This window comes from Ammodytes marinus (genome assembly GCF_949987685.1).
Source record: "Ammodytes marinus genome assembly, chromosome: 16".
NCBI classification, from domain to species: Eukaryota; Metazoa; Chordata; class Actinopteri; order Uranoscopiformes; family Ammodytidae; genus Ammodytes; species Ammodytes marinus.
This window is the reverse complement of record NC_137220.1, coordinates 8,248,572-8,269,385: the sequence shown is the minus strand read 5'-3', so window position 1 is coordinate 8,269,385 and position 20,814 is coordinate 8,248,572. Positions and strand designations below refer to the sequence as shown.

Genomic DNA, 20,814 nt, shown 5'->3' with positions numbered 1-20,814 from the left:
TGGCTGTTCATTGCATACATTTTACGTCATTTGTAAAACAAACAGTCCAAAAAAAATTCTTAATTTAATTAAAAAAAGTTTTTACTGAGAAAAACAAATCAGACTTATGACAAAGCCGAGACTTTTGTTTTTGTCTACAAACATGACTGGTGGGGATCTATAATGCTGCACAGATGTTTAAAATATATAATATAATATGAAAACATTTTCAAATAAAAGTGAAAATTGCACAACTATGTAGGTAAGACACAGCCCTATTGACACAAATAACAGAATACATTTCAGAATAAATCTCTACTAAAAGGAAAAGAAGCCATGAATCTGATATTAAACAGGTTTCTTGACATGGTATAATAAAAGGCAAAAACCTAATGGAGAGCAAAGCAAATATAGTTCGACATTATTAAACTGTTTTTTTTAAACGCTTACAAACTATATAAAAAGCTTCAAAGCAGACCTTGAGTTGATATTTATTAGTTTTAGTTTAACCCTTTTTTCTTAAAGCTGACCAATGCAGTTTCAGAGGACGGGGATTTGTTTAGTTTGCAGAGCCTGCAGCTGGTTTACTAAACATATTTTCTCTACCTTTTAATTCTTAGTATTACCCAGGGGACAAAGGGATTTTATGGACATGGAGCGTTGTAAAAGGTTGTTCACCAAAAATGACATCTAGGACCTTCCACGGTCACAACCTGGGTGGACAACCTTGTCAACAAGCTGCTGGAAAGCTACAGCGGGCCGACATAGCAAATCAGAACCACTGTTTAAGTGAATGGGGGTGAATGGGGATGGGCTAATGGGGAATTTTTTGAACTTATAGATATCATTATGAAACTTTGCCAGTTGATTACTGACATTAAAACAACAACTTTTTGTATTACAGTATTTTTTTAAATGTTTAAATAAATATGAAAAATCATCAATATCTTACTAATGATGCCTAAATTTGCATATCTGCAAAACCCCAAAATCTAGATGTTGGAAGAAAACAAAGTCAATTTGTTTTTAAATTTTGAAAACAAAACAAGTGTCCAACTGCCTGAAGCCTTTCCTAATCACAGTTCAAATTTTGATCAATAACCCATAGAAAATAATTTTTTTACACAGTTACAATTCATGTGCTATGGACCAAAAGTGTCCTTTTGGAGTCTCCAGCTGGTATTTTAGGAAACGGCTAGACATTCCCTTGGAAAAAACAGTGTAAAAAATTCATTTTCTATGGGTTATTGATCAAATTTGAATTGTGATTAGGAAAAGCTTCAGGCAGTTGGATACTTGTTTTGTTTTCAAAATTTAAAAACAAATTGACTCTGCTTTTGTCCAACATCTAGATTTTGGGGCTTTGCAGATATGCAAATGTACGCATCATTAGTAAGATATTGATGATTTTTCATATTTATTCAAACTTTTTGGAAGATACTGTAATACAAAAAGTTGTTGTTTTAATGTCAGTAATCAACTTGCAAGGTTTCATAATGATATCTATAAGTTTAAAAAATTCCCTATTAGCCCACCCCCATTCACTTAAACAGTGGTTCTGATTTGCTCTATGTCGGCCCCCTGTAGCTTTCCAGCAGCTAGTTGACCAGGTTGTCCACCCAGGTTGTGATCGTGGAAGGTCCTGGATATCATTTCTGGTGAACAACCTTTTACAACGCTCTATGTCTGTTTTTCCAAAAAAAGGGGTTTTGCCATAGGTATATTGAATAATTCTATAATCATAAATCACAACTAAAGTATTTTGAGGCACCTGGAACCAGACATAACACTAGAATATGTTTAACTAAACTGTGGGCCCTGCTGCTGTAAACAACAATGCTTTCTAACCTTAAACAATGTTCCAGAGATCTTATTTTCCTGCGAGGAACGTTTGAGAATTCACTTATGAGAATATACCGTAGAAAATGTTTACTTTTCTGACACACCCAAAGTTACATATTGCACATTTTAAACAGAATTTGTAGTTCCCTGTAAGATTTGTAAGGGACTGCTGTGTGTAATACAGATATGATCACACAATATACATTAAATGTCAGTACAAATAAAGGTTTGTCCTTCCACTTTATTATTTTAAACTATATTAGTTTGTTATTCGTGTCACTAATGCCAGCAGAGGTAGTCGTAGTATTTAGATGGATGTATTGATGAGCCTTAACATTTTTTGTTCAGCCTGTTGAGGTAAATAAACAGAACAATACGTCTCTGTGTCAGTATTCATTTCATCAGTAGGAAGTGGTGCTGAAGACAGAAAAGAACAGAGTGGAGAGGAACACAGTGAGTCAGTCGGCCCTCTGCTGTCCAAAGAAAGCAAACAAGGGGATGAAATCCAAGGAAGGGAGGTCTGTGTGTGTGTGTGGTAGAGACGGGCCCCTTACCTTGCAGCCTTCCTATAGGCTGCCTTTGGTCCCGCCCTGTTCCTTGCCAATTCAAAACAAAGTCGAGGCTGACGTCACGCACGCACGCACGCACGCACGCACGCACACACACACACACACACACACAACGCAGGAAACCCCCCTTCCCTCCCGTCTTCCTCCTTCTCCCCCATTTTGTTTTGTAAGAGCGCAGCGCGGAGGCCGGGCCTCCTCACTTCAGTTCCAGGAACCACACCTTCTTAGAAATAAGATTATTTTTTGGTTATACAGAAGCATTTCTGTGAAGAAATGACTGTGAGTTTTGCTGCTAAGGGGCTAATGTTTAATTGTTGACAGCTGACTTTCAATAATCAATCAAGAAATCTGAAAGATTTAAAGAATGTGAGTTAAGTAGAGTAATTATACTTCTGCACCTATTGCTTACAATAAATGAAAATTAATTATGGTAACACTTTACAATAAGGGTACATTAATTAACTGTTAGGTAATTCTTGATTAAGGCTTAATAAGCATTTCCTAAGCATTACCTCACTATTAATACATGCTTAGTAAATGCTTAATAAACAAAAGCTAAGCATTAACTGTTATGCTTAGTTTATGTTTACCTAAGCATTAGTTAATGAAGCATTAACTTACAGTAAATAACTAAGCATTAACATTTACTTAATGCATAAGCATTTACTACGCATTATTTAACCATTGATAGCATTACTTACAGGTAATTAATGTACCCTTATTGTAAAGTGTTACCTGAATTATTTATAAAGATTTTTTTTAAATCCCTCAAATTCAGAAGCTGTGAATTAGAAGGATTAATCGAAGTTTAATTGGCTTATTTCCAATTGATAATCAGCAGACTAGTAAGGCATGGACTTTACCTGCAGCAAATGAAATCCCAGGCCCGTCTGTAAACAGTATGTGTTGACTGGCTGTTAACATCATGTCAAACATCATCCAACAGCACCTTTTGATTTCTCATTCTGAACAGCAGAATATTTTCCCGGCACATTTGCAGGAATCATTTTTTTGAACCTTCTCAATATGTTTATTGCCGATTCTAACAATGCAATAAGATGAAGGGGTCAAAATATATGATGAACTCTATTAGATTATATTCATAATGTACCGTTACAATCTATGTTAAAGTAAGACACATTTGTTAGAATAACTAAACAAACTTGAAGAATGTGTTTTAAATCAATGCTTATTTAACGTTTTTCCAATTATTTATTTTCTTTAGTGAATTTTTTCAACTAAAGTGCTATTCATTAATGCCCTTAAATTATTTGAATGTTACTTAACCAAAAATGTATTATTAATAACCACAACATTTATTAAGATAATATAAAATAACACTATCTGGAAAACTTTAATTTCATAGTATTAGATGCAAATTGTATTTTTTTCGTTTTACTGTTTGTATTGTTCAGCTATGGGTGTGTGTTGTTTTATGACCGTGAGGTAATCTTACAATTTATTTTAAACAATTGTTCTGAATTAATGTTGTTGTTGTCCTTACTGTGAGTTGAAATAATACTATATGATTCACTGCACAGTTGAAATTGTACTTCAGGTTTAAGTTATTGTAAAAGTTTTTGTTACTAATAGTCATGGTGTTTTTCTATATTTCTCTTACTTATTTACTCTGCCTTTAGGCCGAGCCTTAGGTTTTGGATTTACCCCGTAGTTGTCTTGTAGGATAATACAATAGAAATTTCAAAAAGAAAACAAAAAGTCTTCATTGCAGGACAGGGAAAATGGAATATTTAAAAGTTGAATCAGTGTTTATTATCTCAGGACTCTATTCTGACAAAGCTTTCCCCTTCTTCTAAAATGTTTAAATCTGATGTAGGAGACCATGTTCTTCAGACACTTTCCGGCTAACAGCAGGAAGTGGTCTGATTGAGCTGCTGAGTGACCTCCAGGACCCAGCCTTTATTGCTTGAATGAAGTCATTTAGATTCGTTTTAAAGAAAGTTTAAATTGTTCAGTATCGCCCTTCACTTGCCTATTAAAGAAATGTGGACCTATTCATAAACGCTTTCTCCCATTGAGGACACCAAATGATAAGCTACTGTGTCTGACATTGTTATTAACTCATGCTGCATAGATTTAATATGAATGGCTCTGCTCCCTAATTAAAGGAGTTTTTACCTCAGCTGCCATGCAGCAGTTATTTTCATTCGGGTTTATACTAATTATCACAGCTGAGGCTATTGTCTTCGAACACGTCACTGTAATACGAAGACAGTTAAACCTGAACGTGGCACTGCATTTTTTTAACTCTTTTTAACGACAACTCCTTCAGTTTCCCGCCACATCCAGATCTGTCGGTGAGCAACCTGGAAACGTATATGGCTACACCAGGGGCTTCGGGTTTAATTGGGCAACTAGTCGTTTTCAGTGTTAACGCCTAAGCTTTCATGACAAAGCTATTTATTTTTCTTTAAGAAACAACCTTTCCTTTTGTGGTATGGCTATGGGGAGCTGCGCGGGTACCTGCCCGTTTATCCCGTTGCTAAAAGCAGAAGGAAAGCCTGACAAGGAGAATAAATACATGCTTCCTTCGAATACCTCCTCGATGCCATACTACAACGCCAAAACCCCCATGCTGCATTTCAGCCGTTAGTGTTCATGGCACACATTCTATAGTAGAGTAGAACCTAAACCCCCTCCTACGTCCTCTCTCTCGCTCCCTACAGCCGGCCCCTCCCACTCCTCGCGCCGCTGGAGTGACTCCCTCCCGAGCCGAGGAGGTTTTTTATTTATTTATTAAACGGACTTTGTGAATGGTGGGACGCGCTTGTGCTCCTATCCTCCATAGACACAGCGCGCGGAGAGAAAAACAGTGGGGGACAATTTAAGAGAAAAAACTAAATAAAAGCTGTAAAGCCGTGAACTTCTCTTTATATTATGGGCCTATCTGAATTGTTTGTGTCGGAGCATCTCAGCGTGTGGCTGGTGATTTGAAAGTAAAGCGCGTGTCTGCGCGCTCACGGAGGGAGGTGTGTCACTGGTTAAACGATGTGCATTTTTATCGGGCAGACTGTAGCCTAATAAAAATGTTATTTCGAGCCATGAACGATTGTAGCCCATAACAATAATTATATCTGTACAGTCAGGCTATCTATCTGTCCATAATTTCCCCTGCCAACGAGATGTGGTGTGAGGCTCGTGTGAAGGCGTTATGGTGATCTTGAACCATTTTCCCTCTCCTCCTTTGCTGCTGTATGTGCTCTGTTCTGGGGAATTAACCGCCGTCATGTGACTGCACACTCATTGTAGTAAATGGGCGTTGGTCAAGATGGCTGCCTATTGGCTCTCACATGTAGCTTGTTTCTGCCTGTGTGTGTGTGAGTGTGTTGACGTTTTATTTAACCTTACTATCTATGTATTTAACCAGAAAGTCTTTCATGACCCACATTTGTTTTTGTGCGGGGAACAGCCCAAAGGTCGTTAACCGACACTCTATTGAGGATTCTGTCCTTGTTTTATCAGCGGAGAGCGGACACATTTTTGTCTAAAGGAAATATGAACCATGAAGACATATGCCTACGTAGCCTAGGAATATTTTTGGAAATAGACGAAGGCATTGAATGAAATTGCCTAAATTACGTTGTTTCAAGCAATCCCTTTCCTTCTGTCTGATACCCTTCCGTTCCGTATTGCAACAATGTTGCCATAGCCCCTTACAAATCCACTTCTCTTATCTCGGTGTCCCTTTACAAGAATGAAATGAAATCGCATCGTGCTGTTAGGTTCGCCGAGGGAAGTTAACAATGATGCTATAATTTAAAACCTTTTTGAATGAGGAATTGTTACCTGTACAGATTAACTGGACACAACTTAACGTCGAATTTACAAGCTATATTCACAAATGAAAGCTATGGCGTAGTCATTAGGGCTGCCTTCCTGTGGGCCTGCTGCTCCCCAGCCAGCACTGTGCCGACAACATGAGATGTCTATAGGCTTCACAAAATGGCGAGTAGAGTGAAGGCGAGGGGAGTAGGCCTACGCGAGGCACAGCTCAGTCAAGGAAAGAGCAGGTTGAGGCGTTGGGCACCACTAGAACTTTCAGTAAATGGCTTTCAATTATGCTACCGCAGTCACGTAGGCTATCAAGGAAATATCCTACTGTCATTCCAGTAAAATCATATGCAGCTTACGTAGGCCAATGTGACCATGCAATGTTGCAAACCAATATTCTACAAGCGTCCAGACAGCATTCATCCTTATTTTCATAGAAACGGTATAAATATTTCTCTTAGAACATGGCAAGACACTTTGTTGGCTAAACATCATTATTGAATGTTATAAAAAATATTGAAGTTAACAGAAGAACGGACATAATATAGCCCAACTAAAGCTTAAAGGAGCAGTGTGTAGAATTTATTGTCATTTTTCAGAACAGACTTGGTAGACATATAATATTAACAAGTAGCCTATGTATATCATCCCTTGAAATGATTCTACAGTAGCACAGAATGGACAAACTTAATGGCCATATGCATTTTTTGAAGTGTGTTCTGGGGAAATGCACCTGTTGGAAGATGAAGAAGAAGCACACACACACACACACACACACACACACACACACACACACACACACACACACACACACACACACACACACACACACACAACATGGTTGCATCCTTATTACACTTTGATTGGGCAGGATTCACCCTTAAGTAGGATTTAGTGGACCAATGAGACTGCAGCGAGCGGGTGCAGTGACCTCTCCCCTCTAAATCTGGGCTAATCGGAGTGACAACAGCTATGATAAGGGAACCTCTCCCTCTGCTTCTGTCTGTTTGTTATATGTCCCACTCATGCAGAATAGAAAAGACACATGTCTGTTCTGACATAGAGCTGTGTGGTGTGCTGATGTGTAGGTGAGCTGTCACTGGCAGAGAGTGGACAGGTTTATGGTCATTTAAAGCAGCAGAAAATATGTCAGGGAATGGTACTGTAAAAAGGGGCAATGAGGCAAGCAGAAGAAGAAGTCAATGTCACAGAGATTAGACACAATTTGCACCTTGGACATTACAAAAACAATACGTTTTCTAGTGAAAGGCAAGGCATTTTTTTTAAGCTTTTGTTTGAGCAACAAACTACGATGGACTTTCAATTGACGTTTCTGAATAAATGTTGCACTAAAATTTTTTTCAAATTGAACTATGAGAATTCAGGAGAGGGTGCTACTAGATCACTAAATATAAAGGGAGCTACCAACCCTCAGTGCCTTGCTGGGGGTGTATTGTGTGTGTATCATTGTTGTTTCCCAGGTAACAGCATCCATGTTTTATCTCAAAAGGATGGATGCAAAGGATCTTTATGATTTTAAACCACGCCTTGCACCTTTCTCATCACACCAAGGCTCCTGCATCTCACAGCCTTTACCTGACCTCACCTCTCTCCTTGACTGCACCCAGACCCACTCATGCATTCTCTCATTTAGCTGGCCCGACTCAGCACAGTGAGCATGTGTGTTTGTGGGAGTGTCAGTAGGTCAACTCTGAAGGGAAGCCAGTTGAGTTAAGGTGATAGGAGGTTGGCTGCTAATGGGGTTAGCATGCTGAATGACTGCATCTGGTCATCCCCCACCCACATTTGCAATAAAAAATTCATTTTACATTTTTTTTGGAGCTATCTATAAAATATTAACCCCCTGCACTTCTGGGCTCCTCAGGTCTGCAGCCAGCGGTTGACTTTGTGCTAGGGGAAGTGTTTAGTGGTAGGTAATGGCTCTTCCTTCCTAAACTGTAGTTACAGATGAGACCAGAGCAGAACAATCACACAGTTTTAGTTTAACTGCTTTTTTAAAATGAAATGTATTCACTTTCCTGCAGCATTTATGACAGGATGGATGCTCTCATGTCTGACCTTTTTAGATGAAGTGGTACAGCCATGCAGCTGGTTAGCTTCATGGAAACAAGGGAAAACAAATGCAAAAGATCCATCCACCTTCTCCTCTAATGCTCACTTATTTACATTTTATATATATTTTTTGTTTATACTTACAAAACCAGAAAAAGTTTGCCAAGAAATAATCCTGCACCATAACCCTCTGCACAACTGCAAACTATGTGACATGTTGTTGTTTTTTAAACTTTAAGTTCAATTATGTCGTAACTCTATTGCTCACAGAGAAACCAAACCAACAAAGAAAACAAGATGAGTATGTGTGCGTGTCCATTGTGGAAAAGAGGATCACTGACTTTATTTCACCACAGACATGTAAACTGTGAGTGAGGTCATGGTGCTGTAGATACTCTGTTTGTGGAGTGTGTTGTGTTCATTAGTTTAGTGGAGCAGAGGTGCTGTGGTTAACACACTGTTTGTTGGTGAGGTCACCTGAGACGCTTGCAGACGGCTCCAAACAAGCACAACTGCTCACCACACGCTAATACTAAAGACTCTATCTATGCGCATTAAGCCACACAACACAAGGTGAATGAACACAGACGTTCATAGAGCCAGTTAACCTCAGCAAGCAGGGGCCCCTGCCTTCCTATTCACATCCTGCAACATGACCAATAGGGGCCATGTATGCCACTCAGTGCTGTGCTAACACAATCCACAACTTTTCATTAGTTATCACAACTTAAAGATTTTCTTTTTGTTGTCATTTAATTTGGAGATAACATGTTCTATAAATGAACTGAAGGAATAAGCACTCAATAATGGCTTGAGAGAATGTTCATACTTCACAAAACTGAAAAAGAGGTCATTTGTTTGTAGGTACTGAACAGTCTGCATAGAGTCCTGATTTTCACAGTACAGAGCTGATTTGTTATGCATATTAGAATTATTATATTTCACATTTGAAAAGTTCCTCTATAAAAATGCCTATTTGTAAATGTGTCACATGCTAAATGCTGTTTCACATGTGATAGCTTAAAGGCATACTAGGTAATTGACAAAACTCAGTGAATAACTCACAATCTGCTACTGTCCTTACTGTGTGTGCGCTGAAAGCAAATCTGGTGTTAATACAGAGCCTAGGCATATAATAGGCATGTATAAGGAAGTATATAAACAAAGGGGTATTCACTGATTTTTACAAAAAAGTGATTTGTCAACGTTTATAGTTGCTCCACACTTAAGCCACCCGTCATAGACTGTATACACACACAGAGTGAGGGAAGTTGTTTAGTGCAGAATAGGAGGAGAGCTTGAGGGAGAAGTTTAAACACTTCAAATTTTTACCCTTTTGTAAGGTTTTACTCTTCTGATGTCAATCTATGTCTTGTGTGGGTTATATTAGCTACTGTAGTGTGAATGTTTTACAGTAGCACCTAACCTGCTGGAAGTGAAATCAGCAATTGTAACTGTTAGTACTATGCAGATGATTGGGTAGAGGAGAGACATCCTCACTACATTTAAGGGCAAGGACTGATGTACACATGGACTGTTAACCTCTAAACCCAAACCGCTGGAAGGAAAGGAACCTTTATGTCACTCTTAAGAACTCAACTCACACTGATAAGATGTACATTTTGTTCTCCACTCTGTTGTTGACAGTGTGTAGGACAACCCCCTGACACACACACACACACACACACACACACACACACACACACACACACACACACACACACACACACACACACACACACACACACACACACACACACACACACACACACACACACACACACACACACACACACACACACACACACACACACACACACAGGGACAGTCCTGGCTGTTGGTTGCAGGGGCCCCCTCTGTCTGGTCTGAAGGCCTTTGACCCCTGCTAGAAGCATACAGCCTCTCTCTCTCTCTCTCTCTCTCTCCCTCCCCCTACATCCTCCTGCAGGGCCGTACTCTATCCATTCTCTGGCCTTCCTTTCTCTCCTGTCCTTTGTCCTGCTGGAGCTGAGCATGGCTCTAATGCTCTACACAGCTCAGAGAACCTCAACAGCTCCACTTCTAAACCTTGGACTTAAGGCATCTTCAAGCTTCATTGACATCCTTTGCATATCAACAATGAGTCAGGGATGAGGCTGTCGGAGCTGATTTCTTTCTCGTTTCATTGGTGGAGAAATGTATTTTCAATGGAACATTTTGATAAACTTCCAGTGGTGATAAGAAAGTGACGTGTCTTTTGGAAACAAGTGTATTGTACCTTTTAGTGTTGGCATTGAGATTGTGTTTACACCCTCAATCAGGTCAAAGGTCAATATGTTTCTAATGAGAAAAGATAACATGTGATTGAGTGAGTGAGTGAAGCGTGTTGTTTTGTCGTCCATCCGCCCGCCCATCCATCTTATTTGCCCACCCATTCCGGAGCTGTTGCCATGGTTTCAGCCAATAGGGTATGGGCTGTGGGTTAGCTATACGGCGAAAGTAGGGGTCAAACAAGTTCACTGTTGGTGGTGTCTCCATGGGGGTTGGGGTGTGTCTGTGTGTGTGTGTATTTTTTGGAAGTCCTGCATGTGGAGGTGTGCAGCTCAGGTGCGTTTTGGAGGGTTGGGGGCTGGAGCTGGTGATCACAGCTGAGTATTGATGGAGGATCAAAGGGCTTTTCCATGTCTTCGAGGATGGGGGATGTGTCAGGTATTTTTGGATGCACAAAAGAATGCTCATGTGTAGTGAAGCCTCCTGGGGCTGTGGGCGGGGCATAGTATATGGGGGGTTGTCTGTTGTTTGGGCCATTGATGATCAGTTGGGTGGGGAGCTGGCTTGAATAAAAGAGCGGCAAAGCTGGTGGTGAAATGCGTGGTCAATGCAGAACACTGCACACTGGTTCACCTGTTCTACATTTCAATACAAGCTGCCCCCAGTCTGAAGGCCAAGGGTCAAGGCCAAGGTGCAGCGCAAAAGATGGAAAATAGTCCTGTATAGGGATGGCCTTCCACTGAGCAGGGCGACCAGACCACACTGTCACACTCCTAAGGGTCATGGAGTTATGAGCCTGCACATATTACTATCCCACATACTACAGCAGTGTATTATGTGCCAAAGGAAATTAAGGAACATGATTTAAAGCAGAATCAACTACAGAACCACAAGAGAAAAAAAATCTCACTTCTCACTTAACACTAGAAAGTAGGGGAGTTCCTCAAGAGGTAGAATAATATAAAGCCATGAAGGTCCCAGGACCTCTGGAGCTTTGTGTTCCTGGTGTATTGAACGTTAAAGGGCGATGACAAGTCTTCTCCATCTGTTTGCAGACACTTTAAATTGTTTTTGCTTATAACATCTCTTCATTCTTCTTCTTCTTCTTCTTCTTCTTCTTCTTCATTCTTCTTCTTCTTCTGTCAACAGGACCAGGAAACTGCAGATCAGAAACATCCCTCCTCACCTGCAGTGGGAGGTTAGTGAATACTTCCTGTTATTTCTTTGGGATCATTTACACCGTTGTTTCTTGTGACTTCCACCTGTCATTCATACCACCTTCATCATTACTAACATTTTGTGTATGAGTGTGTATTCTCTGAAAGACACCACAATCCCAAATCACTATGATATTTAACTGTAGGCATTTTTTTCATATACTAAACCACTAAATATGTCCCCTTATGTCCTTTTGGGGGGTCAACCTAACCGAAATTCTTATTACATAACAATGTGGAGTGCTCAGTTATATCTTATCACCAGATGTGAGCATTAAGGGGCTTGTACACTTTTGGAACCCACCACCCACATCTCTCTGCACCCCAGAAATGTTTGATGTTTGAGGTGTGGCTACACTTATCACAAAAGTTCTCAAATGATTGACTTCGTCCTAGTCGAGATATTGAAGAACACCACAACTTTTTTCTGCCGATTGAAAATGTGACTTCACATGCTCTAGCGATTAACTCTGTATATTTGTTACGTGAAGGGAGAGGAATGAAAGAAGCGATTAAAAGTGTGTGTGTGTGTGTGTGTGTGTGTGTGTGTGTGTGTGTGTGTGTGTGTGTATGTTGTGCCCCTGTATCACAGACCAGGGAACCACAGATCTAGAGGATATATGTGAAGGGTTTCCCAGCTTTGTGTGAAAATAAAAGACTGGATGAAAGTTGATTCTAACAGGAGCAGGTGATTGAAATGGAACATTAGCCATGCATTGATCAAGTTAAGGGCTAACTGTTGTCCTCTCCAACCTATTGATTGGTGCTACCTAATTGCTGCAGCTATGGTGTCACTCATGCCCAATGTAACATATGACAGCCATAAGAAGCTGACTGGTCAGCCACAGCAGGAGGGCGGGACATCGATGGCTAAACTTGGGCTGCATTCCAATACCCACTTTCTGCCTTTTAGTATGGTAGGAAAAAAGATGTAGGATGTCTCAATTATTGTGGTCGGATTTAGTATGCTTAAAAATACCCAGATGTCTACTACATTTAGCCAAGATTGTTAGTGTTGAAATCAGCATGCTATTCAGGTGATTCTGACCCACAATCCAGTGCGCACCGGAATTGACATCACATCGACGGAGCCTCCGTATGAAAACAACCGGGGTGTGAAGGATATAAAAGCAAGAAGCAAGGCGCAATGATATGATGAAATAAATAAGTAAAAGTATGTCTCAGTTGTACGCCTACTGCATGCTAACTAGATTCTTTTTCTGGTCCGATTTAGTATGTAGAATTGGAAAAAAGAAAGAGTTTGCGATTTGGTACTCAGGGTTGATGTATGTGGCCCTCTGCTCGTTAACATGTGTGTTGTTTTTCTTTATTATCGATGTGTTAATAACATCTTTACACTGTGTGTCTATGGTGTATTGCACTGTGTGAGGTTTGCAGGACAGTGTAGTTGTGGTCGAAGTTCAAATCAGACAATAGAGGGAATGTGTGTGTGTGTCAATCATATGTTTAGAGGGGGCGCCCTTAGCTCAGTTGGTAGGGTGTCCCCCCCATGGGCCTCGGCCAGCAGCGGACCCGGGTTCGATTCCAGCCCGCGGTCGTTCTCTGCATGTCAATCCCCTCTCTGCCCCATTTCAACTGTGTCTCTACACTATCAATAAAGCATAAAAATGCCAAAAAAATATCTTTAAAAAAATCATATGTTTAGTGTTTTTGCACAGTGCATTTATTTGCATATCTTTTTAGAATGTTAAGACTGTTCGTTGTTTCACAATACACATTACACAATCTGTTAAATCACAGCAACTACTGCATTTGTTATTCAGTGTAATTGGATTATGTGTGTGAGAAATAGCCCTGATTTTTCCAGCTGAAGTGTCTCTCCCCACACAAGCTAAAAATCAAATCAAAGACTTCAGAAGTCTGTGGTAAGGAGCAGACCCCCACATGACACTCTACATATTATTATTGATCGTAATGCACAATGTGGCAATAATCGAGGCCCATTGTTTGCATTTGAAGGTATACATGGTTGTAAATTTAATCTGTCTGTCTCCTCTGTCTGTGTGTAGGTCCTGGACGGTCTGCTGGCCCAGTATGGAAACGTAGAAAACTGTGAACAAGGTGAGACGTGTGTGAGTGTGCTTACAGTTGGCTCCATGGATGTATAGATAGATGGATGGTTAGAAACGGCTTATGCTGTCCGAGAGCCTTTTTTTTTGTAAAGCACCTTCACTTGAACATGTGTGAGAAATTTCAGGTCAATTCGGATGGGTGTGAGGGGCATGGCCTGTCAAACCTTTCAATTGTGGGACTTAAAAACAGCCCCACCATGTGGAGGATTGCTTAGAATCGCACACTACTCCTGGTGGGGACCTTTATTATATGGTGGGGACGCATGTTTTGCTAATTGTTAAAACACTGTCAGAAGAATAAGAAGATGTATGAACAACAGTAACGCGTGCTGCCCTCATGGCAGGCACACCAATAATTAAAGAGCACACTAGACTGAAAGTAATGTGACCAGAAATCTTAAGGTCTCCCAAGACCCGACTCATGACACAATACTTTAAATGGTGTTATTATTTTTCAAATTAATCATGTGAACCCACAATGCAACAGTCGGATATTTTCCACAAAAATGACAAAGTGTTGATGGTGCAGACTTATGATAAATTGAGTTGTGTGTTGTTCATCACTAGAAGGAATAAAAAGAACCAAAGCTCCCAAAATAGTTGGCGCTGTGCTGTATCTAACAGTCTCTCTCTCTCTCTCTCTCTCTCTCTCTCTCTCTCTCTCTCTCTCTCTCTCTCTCTCTCTCTCTCTCTCTCTCCCTCCCCCTCCCTCCTGTGGTCGTCAGTGAACACAGACAGTGAGACGGCCGTGGTCAATGTGACATATGCATCCAGGGAGCATGCCAGGCAGTAAGTTCCTCAAGCCTTCTTCAATATCCCTGTTTCTCTCTCTTTCACACACTTTCTTTCTTTACTTTTTGTCCCACGTTTTCCCATTTTGTAAAAATCTGATTGATCTTTCACCAGGTATGATCAAGAACCCGGCATTTTAAATACAAAAAATACAGGCACCTAGAATTATGTTTCTAATTCTTTATCGATCTCAATAAAACTGTAGTGACGTTTTTCTGCGTTCCACTTGTGACATCTAGTGGTCATTTGGAATAACTACAACTATACACATGGGCTCAACAAGAGAGGAAGAAGTGTTAACAATCTCTTACTCTTAAGTACGTGTAGAATTAGCATACTGCATACTCTGCTACAGCTAACTGTCCTGCATTCCAAACTTAAGAAACTGCAAGTAGAAGTACACAAGTATCAGCCACACAATATCCAAGTAATAGAACTCATCAGTCAACAGTGTTGATTCTGATGTCCCTTTTATAGGTGCACCACATGTACTTGGTTGACTTATGCTGCTTTTACATGGAATACGTTAGATAGCAGGTTACTATTATTTTCTTTACTGGTTAAATCAAATGTTTACCGTCCTGTTTTCATCCACTTTGGACATCTGGTTTCTGTCTGCTGTTTATCAGATTCCATGTGAATTGCTCTTATGTGTCCATAAGAATATAAGATGCAGCTTATAATGAGATGAAACAGTTGTTTACCCTGTGTTTGTGTGTGTGTGTGTGTGTGTGTGTGTGTGTGTGTGTGTGTGTGTGTGTGTGTGTGTGTGTGTGTGTGTGTGTGTGTGTGTGTGTGTGTGTGTGTGTGTGTGTGTGTGTGTGTGTGTGTGTGTGTGTGTGTGTGTGTGTGTGTGTGTGTGTGTGTGTGTGTGTGTGTGTGTGTGTTTGTGTGTGTGTCAGAGCCATCCAGAAGCTGAATGGATACCAGTTTGAGAACAACGCGCTGCGTGTTTCCTACATCCCCGATGAGAACTGTGAACAGGATGGGGAGCAGCGGGGGCCTGATAACGGCCGGCGCTATGGGCCCCGTGGTGGACCCCGCGGAGGCTCCCCCAGCGGCATGCCCCCCAAACCTCCACACGCAGACATCCCTCTCAGGCTGCTGGTGCCCACACAGTACGTGGGAGCCATCATCGGCAAGGAGGGGGCCACCATCCGCAACATCACCAAGCAGACGCAGAGCAAGTGAGGGCACACTTCATCTCTCTCTTTAACTGTGTATAGGAATCTTTGCTGACAACAAGAATATACAATCATTTCCAGTAAATATGTACAAACACACTCTCCGGGAGTCTGGGCCTGGGAGGCAACACAAGTTTCAACTCATCTAAAATGCTCCATTTAAAAATCAACTAAAATATTCTTGGCCCCTATTTATCAAATGTCATCCAGTCTGTATGTAAAAATACGTATCACTTAACTGATTGTACTTGCAGGTTGACCTGTGTTCTCTAGTTGATTGTTGCTTGAACGAGCCCTACTTTTAATTGCAGTACAATTGTAATACTTTTCGTTTTTATTTAGCAATGCCCTCTTTTTGTTTTTACTCTGTTAGCACTTTGATTTGCATCCTTGTATGCATTGTGCTAATAACCCAATACATTTTGCCTTGCCTTGCCTAGGATCGACGTGCACCGTAAGGAGAATGCCGGCGCTGCAGAGAAACCAATCAGCATCCACTCCACGCCTGAGGGCTGCTCGTCTGCCGCACGCATGATCCTGGACATCATGCACCAGGAGGCCAAAGACACCAAGACGTAGGCTCTAAAAACACATGTTCTAATAGTCACACAACAGGAAACAGGACTTCACAGTGACCTGGGCTTTTTCCTTTGCAGTGCCGATGAGGTTCCCCTGAAGATTCTGGCTCACAACAACTTTGTGGGACGCCTGATCGGGAAGGAGGGACGAAACCTGAAAAAAGTAGAACAGGACACAGACACTAAGATCACCATCTCGCTGTAAGACTAAGAGACGCACGCACGCACAAGCACACACACACACACACACACACACACACACACACACACACACACACACACACACACACACACACACACACACACACACACACACACACACACACACACACACACACACACACACACACACACACACACACACACACACACACACACACACACACACACACACACACACACACACACACACACACACACACACACACACACACACACCATCATCATCATCATTGTGATGTTTTTATATGATGGAAAACCTTTACACATTTTAAAATACAATGCCATGACACTAGGGGTTTCCCCGACTAAGAATATACCATAGTTGACAATGGTCAGTCAAGTATTGTCTTATGATGACTGATGTCAAATGATGTTTTTCCTCTCTTTGATTGATCTATATTGTTATATGAGACTACAGTGGTGATGTATTAACACACGCTGAAGGCCTCTACACATGACCTGCAGACAGCGGTACTAAGCCCCTCCCCTTTGCACTGTGTCCAGTCTCCAGGACCTGACGGTGTACAACCCAGAGAGAACCATCACAGTGAGGGGCTCCAGTGAGGCCTGCTGTAACGCAGAGGTGGAGGTCATGAAGAAGGTCAGGGAGGCCTATGAGAACGACATCGCTGCTATGAATGTGAGCGCACGCACGCACGCACGCACGCACACACACACACACACACACACACACACACACACACACACACACACACACACACACACACACACACACACACACAAGCACGCATGCACACACGCCCGCGCACACATACACACACACACACACACACACACACACACACACACACACACACACATTGTACACCTGTAAACCTACGGATGGTTTCTAACCGGCAGTCTTCTCCTTAGCAACAGACCCATCTGATCCCTGGACTGAACCTGGGTGCTCTGGGCCTGTTCCCCTCCTCCTCCAACATGCCCCCACCCCCTCCTGGGAACGCCCCCTCTGGCGCCCCCTATGGCTTCGGGGTAAGGACACCTGCTCTGTACATGCATTTGTGAAACACAAACTTCTGGAAAGAATTGCTGACACATTATATATCCAGTTTTTTCTGATTTTACCTTTTTAACTTAATATGCAGATGGGTGGGGTGGCAAAATTCTTAAGTGGTAATTTGTGATACACACAGAAAGGTGTGGTTATTATGAATTGAGTATTATCTATCTATCTATCTATCTATCTATCTATCTATCTATCTATCTATCTATCTATCTATCTATCTATCTATCTATCTATCTATCTATCTATCTATCTATCTATCTATCTATCTATCGTGCATGTGCTGCATATTTCCAGATTTTTATCTCTCAATCTCTTTTATCAGTCAATGAACAAACAGCAAACCCCTTTTTTTTTTACTGGAATGGAATACTGACTAAATACTCTTAAGTCACTATTGAGAGATATTGCTGTGTGTGTGTTCAGGCTCCAGAGCAGGAGACAGTTCATATATACATCCCGGCCCAGGCAGTAGGAGCCATCATAGGAAAGAAAGGCATGCACATCAAACAGCTGAGCCGCTTTGCTGGGGCCTCCATCAAGGTGTGTACAACAAGCACCCCCTCACACTCATTGCAACATCGGACGCCCTTTCTCTTTTGATTTCTTCATTCACATAGTTGTAGAGTCTACCCTCTGACAGGAAGAAGCTGTGGGTTCTTATGCATGCTGCTTTAATCATTAGGCGCTGTGTGCTGTCAGCAGCAGGGAGGGACACACCACTCTACTACACACACACACACACACACACACACACACACACACACACACACACACACACACACCTGTCATTTTTATCTGTTCTCTAAACGGATGCTAGAATAAATCAATCAAAGATAAACCACCAAAGATGTAATGACAACGTTATGTATCAGGTCTCTGGCAATTTAAAAAAAAAAAGATGCGCAAAGTTAATTGATAAAACACATGGTTTAAAATAGTGTTAGTATGGTTATCATGGTAAGTCCAGCAATAGGTTTCTGTTGTAGAAGCAATGAGTTGATTGTGAAGGTGAGTGACATGTGTGTCTCCTTCCAGATTGCCCCAGCAGAAAGCCCAGACTCTAAGATGAGGATGGTGATAGTGACCGGCCCCCCAGAGGCTCAGTTCAAGGTAAAGGCTGAACAAGATATTGTTGATGTCTTGGCTTTGATTTGATCTGTACTGGCCCCTGATGGATGTAGCACACTGCTGTTGGGACAACATTCCAATGGATGCTTACCCTCCTTTGTCTCCCTTCTCCCAGGCTCAGGGCAGAATCTATGGCAAGCTGAAGGAGGAGAACTTCTTTGGGCCCAAGGAGGAGGTCAAGCTGGAGACCCACATCAAGATGGCTGCCGCAGCCGCAGGAAGGGTCATTGGCAAGGGAGGCAAGACGGTAAGCTCTCACCAGCATTCCCCATTCAAAATGCATTTCTAGATTCAGGATCTACTTGCCTATCGCATCAGAAAAAAGTGATGGAAACGCCAACATTTGAAAAGAAAATCCTCTAATTCCCAAAAAAAGGTTTAATGCTCGCTTGAGGTGGTTTTTGACTACAATTTTTACAATAAGTTGTGCCGTAGCGAACACTGAAGACACATGGATAACATGGCTTATTAACTGATCTCGTCCCGTAATAATGCTTAACTCCTATCGCCAAACATGAAGATAAAGTGCTTAGAATGCGCAGTTGTCTGCAGAGTCTGCCAGGAAAAAAGTGTCAGAAAAAGGTGTCTGACAGTCGGGCACAGGCAGAGCATGATGCCACTCCTCCTGCGTTCTTTTTGTTGCTGGAGAGAGCGTGTGTAGTTTATCCGCTTCAACCACTTGATGGAAACGCCCTAATAAGCATTGATTTTATTTTCAAAAGATTCGCTTCACATATGTGTTCTAAGAGTCGTTGTGGCAAGTTATGGCATGAAAGCAAATGAAAAGTCAATGTCTTATCCATCTTGATATAAGTGTATTTTCATGTGAAATGTGTCCAGGTGAATGAGCTGCAGAACCTGACAGCAGCTGAGGTGGTGGTGCCCCGGGAACAGGTTCCTGATGAGAATGACCAGGTCATCGTCAAGATCAATGGACACTTCTACGCCAGCCAGGTACTCCTCATTCCACTAGAACATAGAACCATGCCCATTTCAAATGTAGCATGTTGCTAAGTGCCCATTTGATATCCAATCAAAATACACTGGTCAGAATTGCTTGCGATAAACTATGCGATTAATCGTGGTTAAATCGAGTACAGAGACATTCTGCTAGTCAATTTCAATGTCCCACAAAACTGCATTCTCGTGTGTCCCCTGTCCTTCCAGCTGGCTCAGAGGAAGATCCGGGACATCCTGACCCAGGTCAGACAGCCACACAAAGGGGGGAATGGCCCCGGGCCGGGCGCCAACCCCCAGGGCTTCACTGAGATGGGCAGCCCCACACGGGGACAGAGCCCCGAGCAAACCCGAAGGAAGTGAGGGGGATCCAACCTCCTCACCCAGCCCTCGACCCGACACACACACGGACACACACACACACACACACGGACATACACACACACACACGGACATACACACACACACACGCACACACACACACACACACACACACACACACACACACACACACACACACACACACACACACACACACACACGGACATACACACACACGGATGGATAGACGTACGGACGGACACGCGGACCCAGCGGTAGACAGGGAGAGATATACAGAGGGAGGGAGTACGCCCCATAGAGTCAAAGATTGGCGTTTAGACAGGAAAGAGAGAAGATGAATACAAAAGATGAAATGAATAAAATAAGAGGATTAAGAGAATCTTGAGGAGAGACACCAGATGCCAGGCCAGAAGAGAGACTGACTGAGGATGGAGGGATGAAGGAAAGGAGGGATGAAGGAGAGAGAGAGGGGGATCCTGCTAGTGGGCCTCAGCAACACACCCTCTATCACACAGGTTTAAACTATAGAACTCCTTGTAAAGATGGAGCTTCCACATGGGTTCAGGTGTGCTGAGAGCCACTAGCAGGGGCCCTCTGTCGCCCCCTACACACCTCTCCAACCATCTGCACTCAGTCTTATATTTTAAGGGTGGTTTTTTTAAAACATAGAGATATATGTATAGAAATGTTTTATTCAGAGCTATTATTGATAGAATGCAGTGAGGCAGAGTCGGGAGAGGGAGCAGGGAAACTGCTGCAGTGGCACAGG

General features: G+C 42.0%; 1 protein-coding gene across 1 annotated transcript in view; it reads left to right on the top strand.

Annotated features, from left to right (window-relative positions):
- Positions 1-20,066, top strand: part of igf2bp1 (insulin-like growth factor 2 mRNA binding protein 1) — a gene marked incomplete at both ends in the record, with an annotated part of 40,156 nt that extends 20,090 nt beyond the window's left edge. Inside the window, 13 exons of the mRNA XM_080044327.1 lie at positions 11,655-11,703; positions 13,753-13,804; positions 14,541-14,604; positions 15,510-15,794; positions 16,232-16,366; positions 16,448-16,570; positions 17,096-17,231; positions 17,465-17,584; positions 18,042-18,158; positions 18,654-18,728; positions 18,862-18,993; positions 19,587-19,700; positions 19,914-20,066. Coding sequence (XP_079900453.1) covers positions 11,655-11,703; positions 13,753-13,804; positions 14,541-14,604; positions 15,510-15,794; positions 16,232-16,366; positions 16,448-16,570; positions 17,096-17,231; positions 17,465-17,584; positions 18,042-18,158; positions 18,654-18,728; positions 18,862-18,993; positions 19,587-19,700; positions 19,914-20,066 — 1,555 coding nt within the window. The remainder of the gene's footprint in view (positions 1-11,654; positions 11,704-13,752; positions 13,805-14,540; positions 14,605-15,509; positions 15,795-16,231; positions 16,367-16,447; positions 16,571-17,095; positions 17,232-17,464; positions 17,585-18,041; positions 18,159-18,653; positions 18,729-18,861; positions 18,994-19,586; positions 19,701-19,913) is intronic.
- Positions 20,067-20,814: the final 748 nt, after the last annotated feature.